General features: G+C 44.7%; 1 protein-coding gene across 2 annotated transcripts in view; it reads right to left on the bottom strand.

Moving 5' to 3' along the window:
- Window positions 1-21,659, bottom strand: part of RUNX1 (RUNX family transcription factor 1) — a 180,811-nt gene that overhangs the window by 73,097 nt on the left and 86,055 nt on the right. For both annotated transcript variants that reach the window (XM_081004464.1, XM_081004463.1), the window contains exons 3-4: window positions 17,095-17,363; window positions 8,299-8,455 (exon numbers count right to left, since the gene is read on the bottom strand). In XM_081004464.1, the coding sequence (XP_080860590.1) occupies window positions 8,299-8,455; window positions 17,095-17,363 (426 nt within the window). The remainder of the gene's footprint in view (window positions 1-8,298; window positions 8,456-17,094; window positions 17,364-21,659) is intronic.

Below are 21,659 nucleotides of genomic sequence, written 5' to 3' on the forward strand. Positions count from 1 at the left end.
TACGTATTTATCTGCTTGCACTGGTATGCTTTCAAACTGCTAGGTGGGCAGAAGCTGGAACAGAGCAACGGGAGGTCACTCCATCGCACGGATTCTAACTGCCAACCTTCTGATCAGCAAGCCCAAGACACTTAGTGGTTTAGACCACAGTGCCACCTGCATCCCTTTATCTTAAGATGAGTTACCTTGAAGTGAAAAAATCCACATCCCCCCTGGCCCTGAAGCCCCCTAAAAAGCATCCCACTCTGCAAAATGTGAGAAGGGTAGGGGAAATCATCCTAAACTTAAGACAGGGCATGTTTTTGGAACATTTTAAGATGTTTATTGGTCTCTCAGGTCCTAGTCTGTTACTCTAACCACTACACTATACTGACCCACTTATTTTAAAAGGCTCTGAAATGGGATATAAAATAAAACACAAGAACGGGCCTTCTCTGCAGTGGCTTCCCATCTGTGGAATACTCTCCCCAGGGAAGTTTGTCTGGCACCTTCATTATACACCTTTAGGCACCAGGCAAAAATGTTCCTTTTCAACCAGGCATTTGCCTGACTTGATCTACGTCCTAGACCCTGTTTAAAAATGCTGGCTCTTTTGGGGTTGCTGGCTTTGTTTTGATTTTATGTATTTTATATTTTATGTGAACTGCCCTGAGACCTTCGGGTATAGGGCGGTATAGAAATTAAATAAATAACAATAACAATAATAAACATCACTAGCTGCTTTCATAGTTTGCTAATGTATCCCAGTGCTGCAGCCTTTTATTATGGTTGTCTTTTGAAATAATTTTTTTTCTTGAGGGATTTTAAAATCAGATGTGTTTTCATTGTCCAATGAAAGTGCTAATGATTTTTGTGACCATTAAAACTCACTCTGTTAATTTTTCCATGTTTACAAAGTCAATTTATGCCCATATAAATAAACAGATATTTTAAAAATTATTTTTAAAATTTAGCTTAAATTGGGAAATGGAACGTAGCGCGTCCCTTCTTTTTAAGTCCTATTAACCCACTAGAAAAAAATCAGCATGTTACGATGTTGTTCATGTAAAACAGAAAAGGATTGGTGGGGAAACCCATGTTGTAGCTGGAATGCGTTTCCTGAAATGAACCCCAAGGTCATTTTAATCTGAACATGCCATAAACACAACCAGAAAACTCACTACAGCATCTATACAGGGCTATCCTTTAAGGCTCCTTCAAATCTTCAGGATGAGGTGCTTCTGTCCAGATGCCCAGATTGGGGGGGGGAGGGGGCTGATGTGCCATAGCCCTCCCTAAATGGTAATCTTGGAGGGGTCATCCCAATTTGATGGATACCTTAGGATGATCTTTAACCAGGGTTAACCCTACCAAATTATCAACCAGCAGGGAGGTTAGTTGATACAGGATACATACCCAATGCCTGTGTGCCAAAACCCGCTGGCATCTGTAATCAATAAAGTTGTGGCCTGTTTAACCCCAAAAATTGCTGTACTGTGTTCATTGCAACTTCACCATGCCTTGGCCACGCTGCCCACGGTTTCACTGCACCTGGTCCAACAAACCCCAGACTACTGTCTGGCAAATAACACAGTTCAGCTGTGGACCATAACCTCAACGCAGAAACAGTCACATATGGAAAGGGATTTGTCCTTTATGCTGTAGGTAGTAGATATGTATCCAATGCATCCAATCCAATCCATGTAACTAATTTCTGAGGTGGGACCTTATTATCAATCTTCTTAGGTTGTATAAAGTATCGTATACTGGGAAATTTGGTACTTAAGAGGTAAAATTTTAATGCTATATTACACTAAGATTAAAGATTGGGATTAAAAAAGTGGAAAAGAAATTGCTGGATAAACAATTTGAACTGGAATACAAAAGAGGGAGGTATGAGGAAGTCCAGAAAATAAGTAAATTCAAAAAAGGGAATGAAAAGGTGATATTGTTTTTAATTGTTCTGTTTCTTTTTTGTTGTTGTTTTTTGTGTTTTTTCTCTTTTTCTGGGATTTGTATTGTGTATTTGTGTACTTCTTTTTTATGTCTTTTCTGTTTAATTTTTTATTGAAACTTTAATAAAAATTATTTAAAAATAAAAATAAAGTATCATATACTTTGCTAGTGCTGTAAAAACAATAGTGGCAATCCAACATCAATCAAACTAGTTTCTTTCATGGTGCTACAACATTTTTTTAAAGTGATACATTTGGTTTTGAACGTACTGGAATGCAGAAAGACAAAAACTAAGATGAAAAGCCTAAGCAAATTTTTGCCAGCATGACACAGGAAAAGCAGCCAGATTCTGGAAACAGACCAAGATGTTTTGGCAATAAACAGATTGAGGAAATTTTAAATTCCCACTTCAGCCAAATCTTAAGCAACAACCAACAAGCTCTGGTGATGTGCCCATCTAGAACCATGGTTATGCATGTTTTACTCAAGCACACTTATGGTATATAAAGTAGTTCCATGGAACTAGTGGCACAGACTTTTCCTCCACTCCATTTGACAGAATGGGAAACCCTACACAGCAACCTTTTCTCTTGCAAAATAATTGGCAGGGTTCTGTAATTTGCAAATCTATTTTTAATATAAATGGATACAGATGTGTTTCTACAAAGTGCTTATTTATTACATGCCTTTCTCTCATTAACTCCAAAACGGCATCTATCCACTTCCTTTCCCACTATGCTTTCAGGGAGAAACAAAATAAAGGACTAGAAATTAGTTATGGCCTTATTTGCTCCTGGTGAAATTAAGAGAAATAGCCAACAGCATGACCAGTCCCATCCTTAAGCAGAGGGAGGCAATTGCCTCAGGTGGCAGATACTGCGGGTAGCACTGGCATCACTCTTGGCAATTCCCCTCTGTTGGAGAATCAGAGCCTGCTGCCCTCAGGTGCAAAGGAGGATGCTATCCCATTGCCAGTGCTGAAGTCAAGTAAACTTCAGTACATGGAATGAGTGAGGTGGGGGCAGGGCAGTATCTTGCTTTTTGCCTCAAGCAGCAAAACATTTTGTGCTGGCCCTTATGTGAAGACATATAAAACACAGACATACGCAAAGAGTTGTATCCAGTGGTGGCTTTGTGTTAGCAGGTGTTCTTCTGCTTGCACAAGGCAGGACACCATATCTTTAGTAATTCCTCTACCTAGTGCACCCCTCTCCATGCCCCCCAGGCTCTCCTTAGCTATTTCCAGCACTATACTGGAATATAGTGCAAGTTTACTGCTCATTTCCATGTTACTCACTTCCAGAAAAAAATCAATTTGCAAATGATATGGAAATATGTGCAAACCTTGAAATCAATGGCACCTCCTTCCAGGTGTTCTGGGACTCTGGTGCCAGTAGTACAGGCTAGAAAGGCAGGTTTTATCAGTAATGGGCTGGCGCAAGGCAAAAATTGCTAATTCCTAAGCAGAAGTGTTTTGTATTGGAAGTCAAGCCAAAACTGTCAAATACAATTCTTTTTGTTTATAAGGATCTATTCTCATCTTTTGAGCTTAGCATGAGAAGAATAAAGTCACTTTTAAAATACAGAATGATGAATGGAATACCGCACAGCAACAGCTAATATTTCCAAAACATGTGATGGGCATCCAGATCCAGAACATTACACCTATAATCCTGTATCCAGTTTTGACTTTAGTGAGTCTAAGCTTCCATAACATTAGGGGGCAATCCTGTAGTATGTTAAAATTCAGGCAAATGGAGTGAAGTAGACTTTTGTAGACAATGAAGCACATTGAACAAGAAATAACAGGAGGTTTTATTATTTTTATTTATACCCCACCCATCTGGTTGGGTTTCCCCAGCCACTATGAGTTGATTGATTGAAATAATGAGGTTGAGTTGATTGAAATAATGGGGATTTTACTACGTTTAGCAATACTGTAGCAGTAAAAACCAACTGCTTCAAAACTGCAAAGTGATTAAAGTGTAGTGTTAGATATGACTGAATACTTGCAATAGACATTGCGTTCTTTGTTTTTATAATTTATAAGCAGTTTCTAAGAGGTGTGCATTAGGGATACAGCATGAAATCAGTTAAAATTCCCTCTGTCTCGCAAGTCTCTCAAGTAAATGAAATGTGTATGTATATAAAGAAGTTCTTCAAACTGCCAATGTGAAATATAGTAATGAGTAAAAAGACTGACCCAGCAATTAGTCTATTTCCCATTTTCCTGGTCTTATTCAAGTGTCACTGAAGTCTACAGACATATTCAGATCAGGTGGGTGCAGGTCTAATTGTTATGGTGGTTGGGTATTGTGATTTACCCTCTCGTGCGGAATATTAGACTACCAATAATTCTGCACAACAGGGAAAAATAGGTATGAACTTGCATTGTCATTTCATTGCTTAAAACTGTTCTGGACAGCTACACGTACAGCTGAGCCAATGCAACTTACTGTTTCCCATTAACATTTTTGGCAGTAAAAAAATTCCTCTTTTGCTGATGATTTTTCAGCACTCCTTGCAAGTGGGGAGGGATGGTTGCTTATTCTTGTAAACTGCCCTCAGTTGTCTCAGTGGCATCACCATGCAGCAAAATCTGATTGGGTACCTAGCATTGTGACATTATCACATTCACTATTCAGGATCCCTGACTGAGTGGGATCACCAATGTAATCCTGGAGGAGAAAGAAGCAACAGCCAAGAGAAATAAAACTGCTGACCACGACTGAACAATAGGGAAAAGCCACACTGCCTAAGTATTTTACAGATGAAATTTCCACTTGGTTCTTGCCTCAAATCAAAAGCAGAGAATATATGATGCAGCCCTAGTTCTACACCAGTTATTTTAGTTAATTTCAGTTACAAACCATATGCACATACCTAATTTTCAGTCATCCTTTGCATCCTGTTTTGCATATTGTTTATTCACATTACAGTACTGCTTCCGAGCAGCTAGCTTCATGCACAGAGAAACGTCACACAACTCTAAGAGAAGTTCATTTCCCTGTCTGCATTTCATGACCTTTGACGCAAACTGCCTTAGTCCTCACACTTTAAGCCAATGCAATAAAAGAATCACAGAAACCAGTGCAAACAGCCACACCTTTAGGAAACAGTTCAGGGTTGTATGAATAAACAAAAGCATATATTAGTCACTCATTCAAAATTGGTATTGCCCATAGGAACCAAAACTTCAGACCTGAATAGTTAGCATGCAACCTGCCAAAGATTATCACTTCCTTAAACTTATTCTGACAGTCAATCTTTATTTGCATATCAACCCCTATACATAAGTGATCGGTGTTACAAGTGACTGAGTAGAATTAGTAAAATAAATGGCGTATAATTTTCTTCTGACCAGCTCCTGCTCCTTCCTTCACTTTCTCATTCTGACCTTAGGAACTGCATAGACTCTGATTTCTGGCTCTGTGCACGGTGCCAACTACCAAAGTGCAGGCCTGTTTTTATTAGCTTCTCAAACACTTCACCAGCTTTACATTTAAATCTTCAAAATGTTTTCTAAACACTCTGAATCATAATGAGAATTCCATTTACTGAAAAGGTGCAGCCTTCCATATAACAACTGAACATGTTTAATGACTGATCCTTTTATACATTACAGCATCACTCATGTTTTCAGTAAATGGATATAATTTTCTCCGCTTTACCCTATTATTATCATTCGTTAGCATCACCAAGCTACAATTCCAACTGCAGGTATTTCTCCCCCAGCAATTATCTTCTTCACAGAAGCAACTCAGGCAGGTTTAGAAACCATCTAGTTTTGCATATTAGGCTAAAAAGCAGCAAACACATTTCAGAAAAGAAAACTGAAGCATGTATGTGTGTGTGTGTGAGTGGCAGAGGTCTTTTTTTTAAAAAGCAGCTGAAGAAGGAGAGGCTAGTGGGTGAAGAAAGAGCTGTGAGTGGAGGGGCCCCTTTTCACACCCTCTGGACCCCTGGGAAACTCAGCAAACCTGCTGTCCCTGGAATTGAGGGTGCAGAATGCAGCTGAATGGGACATGGCTGTGGGCAGCCTGAGGAAGTGCCATACACTTTGGGCCTGCCCATAGAAAGCATGTCTAGTGAGAGAGACTAGGGTGATGTCCAATGTTTCCAGGAACTTTTCTTCTTGTGAGACTTTTGTGCGTGAGCTGAGAGTTTGTTTGGACCCTGGGTGAGAACCAGGAGGCTGAGGAGGAGAGTGTGTCAGAAGGAAAACGAATTGATACTGATTAATATGTATTAGTAACTTTGTATCAATGCAACATTTAATATAATAAAAAAATTCCTTCCAGTAGCACCTTAGAGACCGACTAAGTTTGTTATTGGTATGAGCTTCCGTGTGCATGCACACTTCTTCAGATACACTGAAACAGAAGTCACCAGAAAAACCAGCTGCACCAATATAAGATGGACACCTGGCTTACTAGCAGTACATGTGAAAAGGATCCAGGTGTCTTAGTGGACCACAAGCTTAACATGAGTCAACAGTGTGATGCAGCAGCAAAAAAGCTAATGCTATTCTAAGCTGCCTCAACAGAAGTATAGTGTCTAGATCAAGAGAAGTAATAGTACTGCTTTAGTCTGCTACTGGAAGGATTTTTTTTATTTTGTTTCAACTACGGCAGACCAACATGGCTACCTACCTGTAACTAGAACATTTTCATATGTAACTCTGTATTTTCGTAATGTTTTGTTTCATTTGTCTGCTGTCGCTTTAAGTTTGTTTGTACATGGCTTAGAGATATTTTTAACATATTAAGCCATATAGAAATTCAATAAAAATCAAAAGCTAGTTTCCATAGAAAATGAAATAAAGTCTGCTATATGCACAAACCAAAGGACCAATCCCAGTCCTGATAAAATCAGCACATTAGTAAGGAGCAAGAATCAACCCAGCTAGGCAATTTTCATGAATTATATTTGTGACTAGGAGCCAATTCATAGCAAAGGCTATGTGAGCAGCCCCAGCCTTCCTCAGGTATGTGCTCATATAGAGATAAGACCAATTCATGTACTCAACAAGCTTAGAATCCTCTCCGCAGAGCGGGGAGCAAGGGTGTACCATTATCATCCTGCCTATAAAGGAATATGTGATCCAACTGTCTGATTTTATGAGATCTTTACTTCTCAGAAAAGGAGAGGTTGTATAAGTCAAATTGATATACACATTGGTCTATGCATGGAGCACTCAAATAACATGTTACCATATATACACATTGGATGCGATGTCCGTCAGCTTCTCCACCACATGGAGAGAATCCTCTGTAAGGTGAGTATGTGAAAAGCACTACAATGCTTAGTTCTTGCAATCACAGGTATTGCTGGCAGCCCCTCCAATAATAGCAATAACATTTTTCCATCTGCCAGAGTTATGGGAGTTTCTTCTGGTATCAATATCCATGCAAATGCATAAAAAGAAATAGTTGAACCTAGTCACACAGATAAGTGTGTGTGTGTGTGTGTGTGTGTGCGTGCGCATGTGTGTGCATGTGTGTTTAAATTGTGATATAGATTGTGCATTTTTAGCAGTCTCACAAATCGGATAATTAGTTGGAAACGTGTCTCATTGACATCAACATATCTTACTTCCATGTCAACATATGTGGGTGCCTATTTATCATTTTGTGTATTCCTAACCTCACTATCATGAACTGCGTTGCTAAAGCTAAAGTAACAAACCAAATGCATACTTATTTCTTGTAGAGACCCTTAAATGGAACCATTAAGGAAGGGGGGGGGGGAGGAAGGAAAAATCCTCTCTGCAGAAAACCACCATTGTCAATATATATAACAGTAGCAAACTACAACAAGCTGACTCTATTCTGCAATCACCAAACTTTATAATTAGCAATGTTTTCATTTCAGTAATATACACTGGCTTCACCCATTCACTGAGGATCTGTTTGTTGCAGTCACCTTTTCTACTGAAATGAATGAGAAAATTGTTCACATGGGATTTCTAACACTACTTCTGAGATATACAGAGCTCTACTACTGGCTAAATACCGAGCAGATACAAATCATGGTACCATAGCTCTGAAGGCAGATCTAAACCATCTGATAACAATAACAATTCAGCCTGTAATGTTTGTTGCACAAATGCATCATAAAAACAAGGTAGTGATCTACATCCTGCAATCATTTACCACAATACCACCAATATGGACTTTGGTTGGCCTCAATTGCGGTAATCCTGAAACTGCTTACTCTGATATAATTATATTGAAAGCAAAAGGGATTATTGCAAAAGAAAGCAGTCTGAAAACTGCAACAAAAGATTCTGTGCATAGAGCTTTCTACCAAGACACAACTTAATTTTAGTGTAATAAAATAATAGTGATAATGATATCATACCTCTTCCACTTCTGCCCACGAATCTTAGGTCATTAAATCTTGCGACTTGATTCTTCATGGCAGCAGTAGCGTTTCTGAGTTCTGCAGAGTAGTTTTCATCATTTCCAGCCATCACTGTGACCAGAGTCCCATCAGGGACATCTCCTAAGGCCACCACCTAAAAGAATAAAATGGAAGCACCATTAGTTTCTTATTGATAATTTGAAGGTGCAAACTATAAGCAAAAGTCAAATAGGATTATTAATTTTTTTAATAGGGTGGTGAGGGACAGGAGACTGCATACAGACTTGCAAGTTTAACAATCTTAAGCGCTTAGAAGTATGAAACTTACACTCAGGTACATAAGGTTAGGATTGCAACCTAAGTTAGTTGTACTAAAGTCCAACTGAAAATCAATCAGAATTAAGTTAGCCATGACTAGCTTTTCCAATAGATTTCAGTGGGACCTAATAGTGGCTAGCTTAGTTCATATCCAAGCAGCTGAATATATATAACATTTCTTTGGTAAATAGGGTGCTAAAACACAGCACCCTATTTAACCGGGCACAATAAAGAAATTAAAACCTGAATCTCAAACACATTTTTTGGGAAAGAAATGTCATTGGTTTCAATAAAACTGAAATAAGGGTGGTTGCATTAGTGCAGTGTGGCATTCTAGAGTGCTGTGCTGAAGCAGTGACTAAATGTAAGCTAGCAACAACCTCTAAATTCAGGCTGGTGATTGTAGATGAAGCTTGAACTACAGATCTATTTGTGTACTCCATGGCAATCTAGTGTGAATCAGAAGCACTTCCTTCCACACAACATGCTTATAATCAGGAGGTCGGAAGCCCTCTACCTGACCCAGAGCCAAAGTCTCCTTTTACACTCCCCACTTGAGTTTTGGCCCCTGTCTTCCAAGTAAGTGGCAACTTCTTTAAAAAAACATTCTTTTCACTTCTGCTGAAACTGCCCGGTGTTGAATTTTCCGCTTCTACTTCCCTCTACCCACCCTTCCTCCACAGCCCTAGTCCTTTCAATGAAACGCAACAGTCAATTCACTTTTTTTTACATTCACCTGCTCCTGTTTTTTCTTTTCTAATCATCTGAGGCTAAGCAGGAACCAGGCAAAAAGTTTGAGTGAGAAATAAGGCAGGCAGCAAGCTGGGACATGGTGACCTTTTATAATTTTAGTGCAAATAGTGCAACTCCTGAAGTCAAAAATAGCATCATTATTCCTGCTTCTCTCTCTATAAGGCCCTGTTTCTTCCTCATCTCTTTGGTCTCATAGGGTACTCTCTCTCTCTCTCTTTCTCTCTCCTAAGTTAATTGTCCCAGAACAGGACAACTGCCCCTCAGACTTTGCTGGGCACCTATGTGAGAAGTTGTTGGCCTTTTCTTCTGAAGCTTCTAGAAGAGGGTGGGGAAACTTATGGCTGTCCAGGCATTGCTGGATCCAAACTTCCATCAGCTTCAGCCATCACAACCAAAGGTCAGTGATAATGGGAACGGAGAGTCCAGCAACATCTGGAGGGCCACAAGTCCCCCACCCTTGTTCAAGAAACTTCTGGCAGGAAGGACAAGTACAAATGACAAAGTATGAATTGGGCTCCCCGAGAAAAAATGTTTTAGCTTAAGGTTGCAGTCCTGTAAGGAATTATTACTTACTAGGGCTAATGCTACTGAAACAATTTGAACCTATTTCTGAATAAACATGGTTGTAATTGTGATATAAAGCTGTATTCCTAGGAACAGTTACTGAACACAGTGAGACATCCCTCAGAATAAGATCCATTTCCCCCCAGTGAGATTTCTTCCCATAATAAGAATAAGAATAATAATGCTAGGATTGTACCCTTATACACTGATTATTATTTTTTCCTAGTCAAAATACTGTAAGATGTTAACAACAATTAGTCATTCTAGCAATATTACTTCAGGTGCAATACCTTATTTTTTTTCCAGCGACAAATTGAATTATAGCTTTACTAAGTCAATAAACTATAGTGTTTATTAGAACACAATTTGAAAAAATATTATTTGATCCTATGCATGTCTTTCTAAATATGCATACTAGTGGGTGTGTTTCTTTTGATTTTTTTAAAAAATAATAATAAAAAACTCCACAGAAAAAGTAGATTTTCAACTCTCTGTGTTTACAACATAATGCCGGAAACTCTGGGAAGACGCTAAAGAAAAATATCTAGGCCCAGGAGAAAGAGACTGGCAAGTAAAGCTGTAAAAGAGGCACAGAACACAAACATTTACATTATAAAACAGACTAAACAGATAAGTAAGAACTTGTTGACTGGAGATAGCTAGCTGTGTGTGTGTTTCTGCTTGACTGTTCAGCTTATAAAAATATGTTCTACATGAGCTAGAAGGAATACAGACAATTCAAAGTTGCAGCACAACTAAATCTTACTGCTTTATCCCCCTAATTGGGGGGGGGGGGATATTTTAAGTAAGAATGAGATTATTATCTTATCCTCCATTGTACTTTTCTATTACAATTTATCAAACATTAGGAACAGATAGTTTATCATCTTTCTTTTTCACTTAATTTATACAGGCAAAAGCCAACATTAGCCATACCCCGAGCTGACCCATCAAATGAGTCTGCTCTATCATTTGTCAGATATCAGCCATCATCTTAAATTTGACAGAAAATCCTAGGTTTCCAAAGGGATTAGGGCAATGCAACCTAATCTATGGATCAATTAAATCCGACTATTTAGATTAGCCCTGATGAAGTTCAATGCTTTGTCTTTTTTTTTTTTTTAAGTGTTGTAAAGGTGCAATGCAAGGAGCATCACAAGAGTTAAGACTTATGGACAAACCAGTGCACAGAGATTAAACTGCTATCCTCAATATTTTTACTCAGGAGTAAGTCCCACAGAGTTCACAGTGATTTATTTCAACAGTTTTAGTTACATGAAAGTCATACTGAACCCAGCTGAGGTTTATTTCCAGGCAAACATACTTAGGATCACAGTCTCCCATGTGGCAATATTCCCATACTTGCTTGGATGTAAGTGTCACTGGAAACAATAGTATTTACTTCCATGTAAGTGCAGTTAAGACTGGGATGTAATTCCAGGTATTCTCATTTGGTAGATTTTGGCCTTTGTGGTGTGCAAGTATGCAGTTACCATCTGCTGTAGTAAATAACAGAAAGTCCATGGATGGTTTGTTTTAAATAGCAGAACCAGTTAAGTCCTTAACTTTACTAGGGCTCTTCTACAAGAAGTGGGCTGTTGATCTGCTGCATCAGAATGCTGAAAGGCAAGCTCTTGTGGAAACATGTAAAGAAATAATAATTATTCCCAAAATTATTTAAATAACAACACTCCTCAGTTGTGGGAAATAGTTATACCTACAAGGAGGAGGTTATATAAGCAAAATCTAGCAAAATCCAGTCTGTGGTGTTTTCCCTGAGAATTTATTCAGTTATGGATTGGTGTTTTTTATTTTATTTTGAGGGACAGAATAATTTTTTTAAACCACCAATAGTAGTGTATGCAGGATGGGAAGCTGGAAAAGGGAATTGTTAACACTCTGCCCATCTCAGCAGTTTTATATGCAGGAGTCTGGTTTAATTCCTCTTCACCCATCACATCCCAAGTATTTTCTGGTTTTAAAAAAACACTCATTTTGGTTGTTTTCGGTTGCAAAGCTCTATGTGTGCGTATGCTGAAGGACTTGACTACAGTGGGATTTACTTCTGAATAGGCAAATATGCATAGGACTGCAACAGTTTGTTACAAAGGGTTACATATTTATTGATAATATAAGACAAAGTTCCCTTGCTTGCAAAGGTGTGTGTGTTCTGGGGCAGGGAAAATCCTGAACAAGAAACATTTATTTACTCTCTCTTCTTAAATCACACACATTTGCATTGCGTGATGGAATCCTTTCTGTCATATGACATTGTTGATGTAGTAGTAGTAGTTACTTTTATGATTATGATTATGATTATATTTATGTTTTCCAGAAAGAAAGAAAGAAAGAAAGAAAGAAAGAGAAAGAAAGAAAGAGAAAGAAAGAAAGAAAGAAAGAAAGAAAGAAAGAAAGAAAGAAAGAACAAGGGCTTGAAGCCCCAAAGTTCTCAAAACTGAAGCTGGCTGGAGAATAACACGTTTGGGAACTAATAAGGAAGAAACTGAACCAGTGCGAACAGATCTTTCTCATCCTCCTTGGCTGCTACTTAAGAGACCCGGGCAGGTAATCGGATTTAATATCGTGGCTATTTAAAAGCTCTGCTGGAATTCGAAGGGAGAGAAAAGCACGTACTGGCTGCTGTCAGCTGCAGGGAAGTGAGAAAAGTGAAGCTTAGCCAGAAAAAGAAGGGCGGGAGGATGCGGAAGCCAGCCTGAAGCAGAACTTTGCTTTTTCTGAGATCCCCTTGAACAGGAACAGCTTGCGGGACATTAGGATGGGGGAATACAAGGCAGATCACTTTCCCCACTATTTGGCTACCACGGCCACGTAAATTTAGTAGTGTAGCTAAATCAGGAAAAGAATTAATCGAAATAAGCAAGATCTCTTGGAAGTAGACTCAATGAAAACCAATGGCACAAAAAATGAGGGACTCGGGGGGCAAGGGCCACTTATTAAGGTCGGGGGTGCAACACTTATTCCAGACCAAACTTAAACGAGAATGGGTTCTAGAGGGCTGTGGGCAGCGATTCGTGGCCAAGCAAATTCAGACGGGTCAAGCAAATTTGGGGAGGGAGGCATAAAATTGACAAGCGTGGCATTCGCTCCGGATTCACTCGGGATTCCTCTTTCATCCTACCCCCTCTGCGCCTTCATCAGTGAAGACGATCCGCCGCCAAGAACCAAGGGATCGGGTCCTGATCATAAAGATGAAAGGGAGTGGGCTTTTGGGGATCGATTCAGAAATGCCCAGCACACTTCTGAAGGCCTGTCCTCCGAGGAAGAGTTGCTGAGAGAGGGGGGGGGCGCCAACCCGATCCAAGTATTGCGCGCACTTGGTTCGATTAGATTTACTTGCAAGTAAATGTGATGCCTTGGGGTGAAATCAAGTGTGTGTGAGAGAGGGAGGGGGGGAGGGAGAGAGAAGCCTGCCTTCCAATGAGCGCGTCTGGGTGGCGTCGGCCAAGTGGGAAAACCACCTGCAGGACTCTTGTACCCAAGGAAGCCTTTCCAGAGAGGGAGCTACCCGCCCCAGCCTCTCTGCTTGCCCTGGGCTAGGAGGGGCGCCTTCACTGGGCTCCCAGAGGCTGAAAACAGGCTAGACAGTGGCCGGGCGGGCAAGAGGAGAGGTGCTTCCAGGGAGCGCTAGGATGGCTCCGCCTGGGATGTTTGGGCGAAGGGGGCAGGCAGACTGAACAAGTGTGAACGGGCCGAGGAGCAGGGCTTGGGTTTGGGCAATCCCCTACTCTAAATAAGGGAACCACTGATGTCATGGAGGGCGGGGGGAGACCCGGGGTCTTCCTGGACTCCGGGTTGGCGAGGGTAAATCTTAACACCCCTTTAAAACTTGCTACGCCAGTTCTAAAGGGGGAAGGAGATTTGTTAGGTTGAGCGAGCTACTGAAATCGATCCTACACGTGTCCCCTCGGAAGGAAGTCCTCCTGAATCCAGGAGAGGGGGTCTTACTCCCTGGGAAGCAGCGAGAGGAGCTGGGCACAAATTTTTGCCCACGGGAGGGTTCCGTCTCCTGTTTTGAAGCACAAGGCCCGAAAGCAGCAACCATCTCCCCGCCTCCCAAAAGAGCAAACCTTCAAAACTTAAACGCTGAACTACTGCAGAGGTCAAAGAACTTATTCTGGAGCAATGGGGGTGGGGGCCGTCATGAGACCTTTTTGTTTTTTTGCAAAGTGAGTGTTCTGTTACTTTATTTATTTGTTCATGAATGAATGCCAGGCGATTGCATCCACACACACGCAAACTCGGCCGTCCTGCTTCGTTTTAAAACTCTGCTGGGGGGCTGCTGACCAAGAGGCTGACTTGTTCCGTGCGAACAAATGCGAGTTTTACATCCAAAGGGAAATATCGGGGGGGGGGGTGTTTATATGCAGGGATACTTCCAGCTTTGGCGTTTCTTAAAGTTAGGCCTGAAGTACTAGGATTTTTTTGATTAATTTTTTTTAAGCAGGCGGACGCTTTTGTTACTATCACACGTGCATTATTCTCCAATAGAGGGGGTCGATTTAAAACGTCTGGAAATCTGCGTGTATCTGTTTTCCATTTGCTACCATATGCACGTGGACTAAGCTGCCGGCTGCAGCGGGTGCTCTCAACATATGGGATCCAAACACAAAAGAAATCCACGCCAACCTTGAGTTATGTGTTAATCCCTTTGGGGACACCCGGAGGGGGTGGGAGCGGCTTGAGCGGCTTCGGTTACAAAGCGGCGCTCGCAGGTGCTTCGCACTGAGCCAGCCTTCGAGTCCCAAGTTATTTTATAGGGGCGATCTCCCGGACCCCGGCGCAAATCAGGTGCACAGCTTCAGCGGCTGAAGGGTCTGCTTCCTTCCGCAGCATGTAGGGGTGTGTGTGTATCCCCCCCACATGTAAACAGACCTTCCACAAAACCCACCAGAGCCTTTTCCCTCCTTTTACAGCACTCTTCGTGCAGACCGATCCTATTAATGTTTCCTCGCAAGTCAGTCCCGCAGAATTCAGCGAGGCCGCCGCAGCCTTGTCGTAGCGATTTGTGAATGAACTTCAGGGGCCGAAAGGAGAAAACTCTCCTCCCTTTTCTTACTCCAGCCTGAGCTATACAGAGATGGTGAGAGCTCAGCTATGAAAGGAGAGGGCCTTGCTGCGTTCAGCGCTTTGCTGCGCTCAGCGAAAGACCGTAAATGTGAATGAGGAGGCTTCAATAGCACTCTAGAGGCCAGGTCCTCATCTCGCGTGCGCCTTTATGCTTGCGAGACTACACTTGCGAGGCTTGCTTCACTCGGCTTTAAGTCAAACTGCCTTTACGCAGAAGTAATCCTAAGGGTACCTAACAGTGTTTACTTCTAAACGAAGCAAGCGGGATTTCTAAAATAACCACTTATTGAGGTCAGATCTGCGCGTAGATACCGCTGGCTGTGATGGAAGCATGTCTAAGATTGTAATAGATATTAGGTAGTGTGTGTTAGTGTGTGAATTCCTTACTTGTCACCGTGGACAATTCTGCTCCCGTAAATACCTTCTTAAGTTTATTCCTGCTCCACACACCAGCCAGCTACGCTCGGAGGGACGCCGTATGAAAGAGTGTGAGTGAGAGAAAGCGTGTGTATATATATTTTTTTAAAAAAATGGTTTGGCTCCCTGTGTTTCTGCTAAAGGGCTTTGGGAATTGGGGTATTAATTCAGTAACTGCTTTTGACTCCCTAGAGGGAGGGAGGAGGAATCGTGAGCGACTGGAAGCAGGTCTAAGCTCACTCTTCCCGTGAAATATTTCCTCCTCCATGATATTTACTTACACGTGTTACTCCTTGTCCTCCTGGCGTGAAGTCCTTTGATCCTTTCCACTTTGCCTGCTTGTGCCTGGCATCCCCGAAGGCGTTTATTCGGGAGGAAGCCCCACGGAATTCAATTGAGCATTTCCTTCTAAATACTCTTAGTGTTTTAGGAAGGTCGAGTTTAAGGCTCGGAGGTCGGTCAGTGCTTTCGGGAGGAAGGCGTTAAGTTCTGGGTGATTGTAGGAAGTAAGTAGCCTTCTCTCTCATGGGTAAATCTCTATTAGGGGAAGGGTGGGTGGAAAGTAGAGGGAGGTCTATCTACCCCTGGCCAGTTGAGGCCTGCTGGTTTCTGCTGCTCTTGTACATAATACTAGGTGGCCTTTGGTCTTAAGCGAGGCTTGCACACTTAGGATAACTTACTACTACAGGCTGATTATGCCTTCTCTGTGAAGTGATTATGAGAATTCACTCCTGTTTACTAAACTTTTAGAGACATGAAGCAGATTACGGAGATTCCACTTTTGTTTTGGGTTTGTTTGAAAATAAAACAAGCCAGCCTACCCGTGTATTACGGATGGGAAAAATATCTCCATGGCACCCTAGGTGCTCAGGGTGGCACTTTCAGGGCAATCCTAACCATGCCTATGCAGAAGTAAGTCCTATTGAATTTAGTGAAATGTATTCCCAGGCAAATGTAGGTAGCTGCTACTCGATAGAAGGAATTAAGCTCAGCTGAGCAGAGCGTGGCTTGCTTTTGGTGGAAAATGCACAGGACAACGTGCTAAGGCTAAGTCTCCCTTAACTCGGTAGGCTTTATTCCTCACTAAAGCTGTTTAGGGTCGCGCTACACGGCAGCGCCCGTGCGCACACTTCCTCCGAAGTAAACTTCAATTATTGTAAGGGGTCTTGCTGCCAGGTCAACCTGCACGAGGGGCCGTCGGCATGGCTGCAGTCCGACGCCCACTTACTCCGAAAGATGCCCCCTTCCAATTTAGTCAGACTTCCTAACGAGGATCGGACCCGGTTAGACATTTCGGGAGCCTTTTCCGCGCGCCACGAAACCGCATCTAAGGATGCAGTCCACATGGCCGCGGGCCGAACTTTGCGGTTTCCGTTTCGAGGCTGCCACCCTTTCCCCAAAGCACACTTGGCTGGAAAAGTCCAGCCCCGCTGCTTTCTGTGGATCTTACTTCCGAGTAAACCCGCACAGGCTCGGGCTGCCCGGCTGCAAGCCGAAACTTCCCCCCCTGCAAGTCCCCTCCGCAAGCCGTGGGCCTTTACTGCCAAGTAAATAGTAATGGGCTGCATTAGACACAAGACTGACAGCTGAGGAACTCTACTGCTGAGTCGCCCCCCCCCCGCCGCCCCCCTCTTCTCCCCTTGCCCCTCGTACCTTGAAGGCGATGGGCAGCGTCTTGTTGCACCTCCAGTGGGTCGGCAGGACGGAGCAGAGGAAGTTGGGGCTGTCGGTGCGCACCAGCTCGCCGGCGTGATCGGCCAGGACCTCCACCATGCTGCGGTCCGCGGTCCTCATCTTGCCCGCCAGGGCGCCGCCTCCGCCGCCGCCGCCGTTCTCGTGGCCAACCAGCGGCAGCGCGTCGCTCATCTTGCCCGGGCTCAGCGCGGTCGAGGGCGGCGTGAAGCGGCGGCTCGTGCTGGTATCTACGGGGATACGCATCACAACAAGCCGGTTGAGTGAGAAAGCTCCGCACGGGGCTTCGCGCAAAGCGGGGCGGGCGCAGCAACTCTTCGGCCGGAGGCTCTCGGGAGACCCACATAAAAGGAAAGAGCCTTAGGGGTCCCGCAGAGGAGCCAGTCCCGGAGTCAAGGCGGATCAACAGTTGGCTACGGCAGGGGGACGCTCGTTCTCCTGGTCCTGCCACACTTAATCCAAGCATCCAGTTGGCAAGCTCTCCTGGAAATATATTGCGCGTCCCTCTCTTTTAGAAGCAACAACAAAAAGAAGCAAGAGTCCCTAATAGGTTTGGACAAGCTTTTTTTCTTTTGGCCTTCTCCCCTCAGGAATGACCAGTGCTATGAAAAATCAAAGGCCCTTCCAAAATCCCACACACGGGGAGGAGAAGGACTGAGCAAACGGATCCGTTGCAAGCACCGGAGACAGGAGGAGGGAAGGGGCTAGCCGGTCCTTCCAGTAGCGAGTTTCCTGTCCTGTTGGGAGAGCAGGCTGCTCTCTCCCGTCCACCCACACCCCGCTCTGCTCCTTAAAAAACAAAAAAAGCCGCTTTAGAATCCGGATTTAAGCCCACCAGTCTCTGCTCGTGGAGAGAGAAAATCGGTTTCAGAACAATTTGATGGCGGGGAGGGAAGGGGTGGGGAGGTGGGGACAGGCTTTCACGGACGTGGCCTGAGGTTTCTCAAAGGTCAAGCGGCTATCACAGCATTATATACTGTACTTCATCAAATATTTACAGTCGGCTCTAGAGAGAGTTTAAACACAACAGAAATCCATTAATGTTCTTCTGCAGGAGCTCCGCTTCCCTGCCCCTCTCTTCCTAAAGCGGCCTTGAGAAACCCGGCCTCGGGGGGCTGCCGCGCCGCTCTCCGAAAGGGCCAGGAGAGTCCCGCGGCCGCGGCGCCGTTTCGCAACGCTTTGGCCGGGTCGGCAACGAGGGCGAGGAATGGAAGAAGAAGAAGATCCCGGCAGGTCGGGCGGCCAATAATGTGAAGGAAAGGAGGAGGGAGGGAGTCCATATGAGGAGAGAGAGAGAGAGAGGGAAGGAAGGGGGGGAACACCCCTCTGGTTTGGTCGGGGCTGCTGGTTGGCTTGTGGGTTCCCTCTGCGGTTACTGCGTGCAGCAACTTTCGAGCGCGCACTTCTGAAGTCACCCAACAGTCTGTGGCCGCCGGGTGAGTCACGCTGCCAACTTGGGGGGAAAAGATCTGAGGCAATCTTCCTCAGATTCAGCCGCCGGGGCCCGGCTGCTCAGCTATGGTTTAACCACAGCAGGTGGAGCTCCGCTTTCGGGACCATCGTTTGCTTTCTCTTCTCCGCGCCCCTCGCCCCCTCACGGCCTTCCTCTTTCCCTCCCCTCCTTTCTCGCGCCTCCAACTTCGTTACAACGCGCGAGGGGGGCCCGGCCGAGTTTCCGCTTCTGCCCCACCAGAAGACTAGCAGCACACGCGATTGGCAGTAAGAACAAACACAGGCACGCACACACGCACGCAGGCAGGCAGGCGGACGGGCGCGCAAGCGGCCTCAGAGTCAAGAGTTAAAAAAAGAAGTAGGAGTCGCTCAGACGAGAGAGCCTGCGCTCCTCCCAGGGTCCACGTTCCCCAAGCGGAAGGAGTCTTCACGTGTTCACCAGACGCCAACGGCGAGCTTTCCCGAGGGCTCCTGCCTAGGGAGGCCAGTCTCTCCAGCTGTGTGTGACCTTCTGTGAGGCGCTGTTTGTTTGCTCATGCTGGTCTCAAAAAGCCTGGTCTGTCTCTCTCTTTCTCTCTCTCTCTCTGCCCCCCCCCCCTCTCCGCGCGCCCTCCTCCTCCTCCTCCCTCTCGCCTTCTGGCTCTATGAATGGAGATTGACTGGAAATGAATTTGCTTTTACAGTAAGAGAGTCCGGAGGAATGCCATTCCCTCAGCTCTTTTGCATAGGGGAGGGCGCCGGCCAATCAGAGCCCTTTCCGGTATTCAGCAGGGCGCGGCTCCAACCCGCGGGCTCCTGGAATTGGCCTGCGCACCGCCGCTGGAAGCTACTGTAAAAAGCCAAAGGGAGGCCCGCGTGTCAATGGGACGCCGCGATTACCGCAGCGCGCGCGAGAAAGAACAAGCGAGCAAGCGGCAGACCTCTGGGCGGCGGCTGCGGCGTCTTGCGCGAAGCCTCAGAAAGGCGGACTGAGGGAGATGCGGGGACAAGAGTCGCGCGGCCCGCTCACGCGCCAAACGTTTCCCTCGTGCGTGGGTGGGTCCCCGCGGGACAATGAAAAGGGCGCGAAAGTAGCTCCCGAGACTCTCAGTCGCCTGGCTGGCTTCGAGAAGGAAGCTCACCCCGCACGGACCCCGAGCACCCGCCCACCCCCACCCCAGCCGGGCTTTTTCAACACTCAACCCACACGAAGCCTAGGCCAGGTCCCACGCAGTGACTGGGCTAGTAAGCCCCCTCAGCACGCGCGGCTGAGGGAAAGGGGGTGGGCGGTTTTCGCTTCTTGTGGAAATAAAGCGAGTTATATCGCCTTCAGTAAGAGCTGCTGCCTCCCCTTCCAAGTAGTATTATTTTGCCCCGATTCAGCATGTGAGCCCCCACAAAATGCAAAGTTCTGGGCAAAGGTTCGCCTGATGAATATTTGCCTATCGCACAGTTGTTTACCAGGATGGGGAAACCTCCCCCCGTTCGGGTGGTTTAACTCCAGTTCCCATCTGCTCCAGCCAGCAGGGCCAAATATTTGGGACAAGGGGAGCTGGAGTCCATCCACATCTGCAGGGCCACAGGTTCCCTGCCTCTCTGTGTGAAAGGCTGAAGGGTCTGCAAGAAGAAAAAAGATGGCAGCCCTCCCCTCAAATGAACAGCGCACACTTCCAGCCTCCCTTTGTGCAGAGCGCGCCAAAGATTGCTATTTTACACTTTTCCATACGCTCCTGGATTAAGTGCACAGAGAGAATTTTTTTTAAAAGGTCTCACTTCCTTTCTCCTCTGATCTGTTCCTCACATCTCTAGAGATTATGCCCAAATTTCAATATGCAGTACATCACACTGCAGTCCATGTTCTTTCTGAGACTATAAAAAAATGCTTTGAAAAAGTTGGCCAGGGCAATCATAGTCACTGAGGCGTTTTATAGATCAGTCACACAGATAGTGGTGTTTTGTCAGACTTTGGCACTGCAGTGGAGGGCCCACACTGCAGGGGAGAAGTTATGGATCCATGGCAGTAGAGAGTGGGGAAATGGAGTCCCAGCTCTCCTCATAGAGAGCCAGTGTGGTGCCGTGGTTAAGAGTGGTGGACTCGTAATCTGGGGAACCGGGTTCACGTCTCTGCTCCTCCACATGGAGCTGCTGGGTGACCTTGGGCCAGTCACACTTCTCTGAAGTCTCTCAGCCTCACTCACCTCACAGAGTGTTTGTTGTAGGGGAGGAAGGGAAAGGAGAATATTAGCTGCTTGAGACTCCTTAGGGTAGTGATAATGCGGGATATCAAATCCAATCCCCCCCCCCGGCTCTTTGTCTACAGGCCTTCACTAAGTTCAATGGAACTTGCTCCCAAGTGAGTTGGGTCAAGGATTGCAGCCTTAGCTTTCTCACTTTTTCATTTCTAGAATGTATTGGAGTGCAGCTCCCTTGGATCATAAAATGTGCTCCAGAGTTGAACCCTAGCACAGCAGTTGGACTGGCTACCAGCTGTCAGCATGAGAAGCAATAGAGCCCCGCTAATAGGAAGCTGAACTCGGATCTGGGAGCCCAGGGGAGCCAAGGCTGACCGGAAAGAATTTGCCAAAGGCAATGAGCCCATTTCTGGAGTTGAACGGCATGGATCCAGGTCTCTCAATTAGTTGGATCACACGCTTTCAACTGTTGAGTGATGGCATGAGCCTTAAGATGCCAATTTTTATAAGGAATGCCAATTATTCTTCACTGTGACAGCTCCATATTACATTATGTTCCTGATTCCAGACTCAACAATGCCTCAAATCACCTTCTCTTTGATTTCTTCTTTTTCTTTTTTAAAAAATCTGGCAGTCCTGCTCAACACAGGCTATAGTAATCAGAACTATACTTTTGATCAGGCCAAATGAATTCATATACAGTACTGTGTCCAGTCTAAAAGAGATGTGCTATTTATATAATCTGAGGCAAAAGCACACATGAAAAGATAAATGACATTTATTTAGCACTCTGGCACTGGGTTATAGAGCAGCAAGGCATTTGGAAGTTTATGCTGAATGGTGGCTGATCTCATAGTGAAGTAGTAATTAGTGTGTTGGACTACAGCCTTGGAAGACCCAGGT

This window comes from Podarcis pityusensis (genome assembly GCF_964106645.2).
Source record: "Podarcis pityusensis genome assembly, chromosome: 4".
NCBI classification, from domain to species: Eukaryota; Metazoa; Chordata; class Lepidosauria; order Squamata; family Lacertidae; genus Podarcis; species Podarcis pityusensis.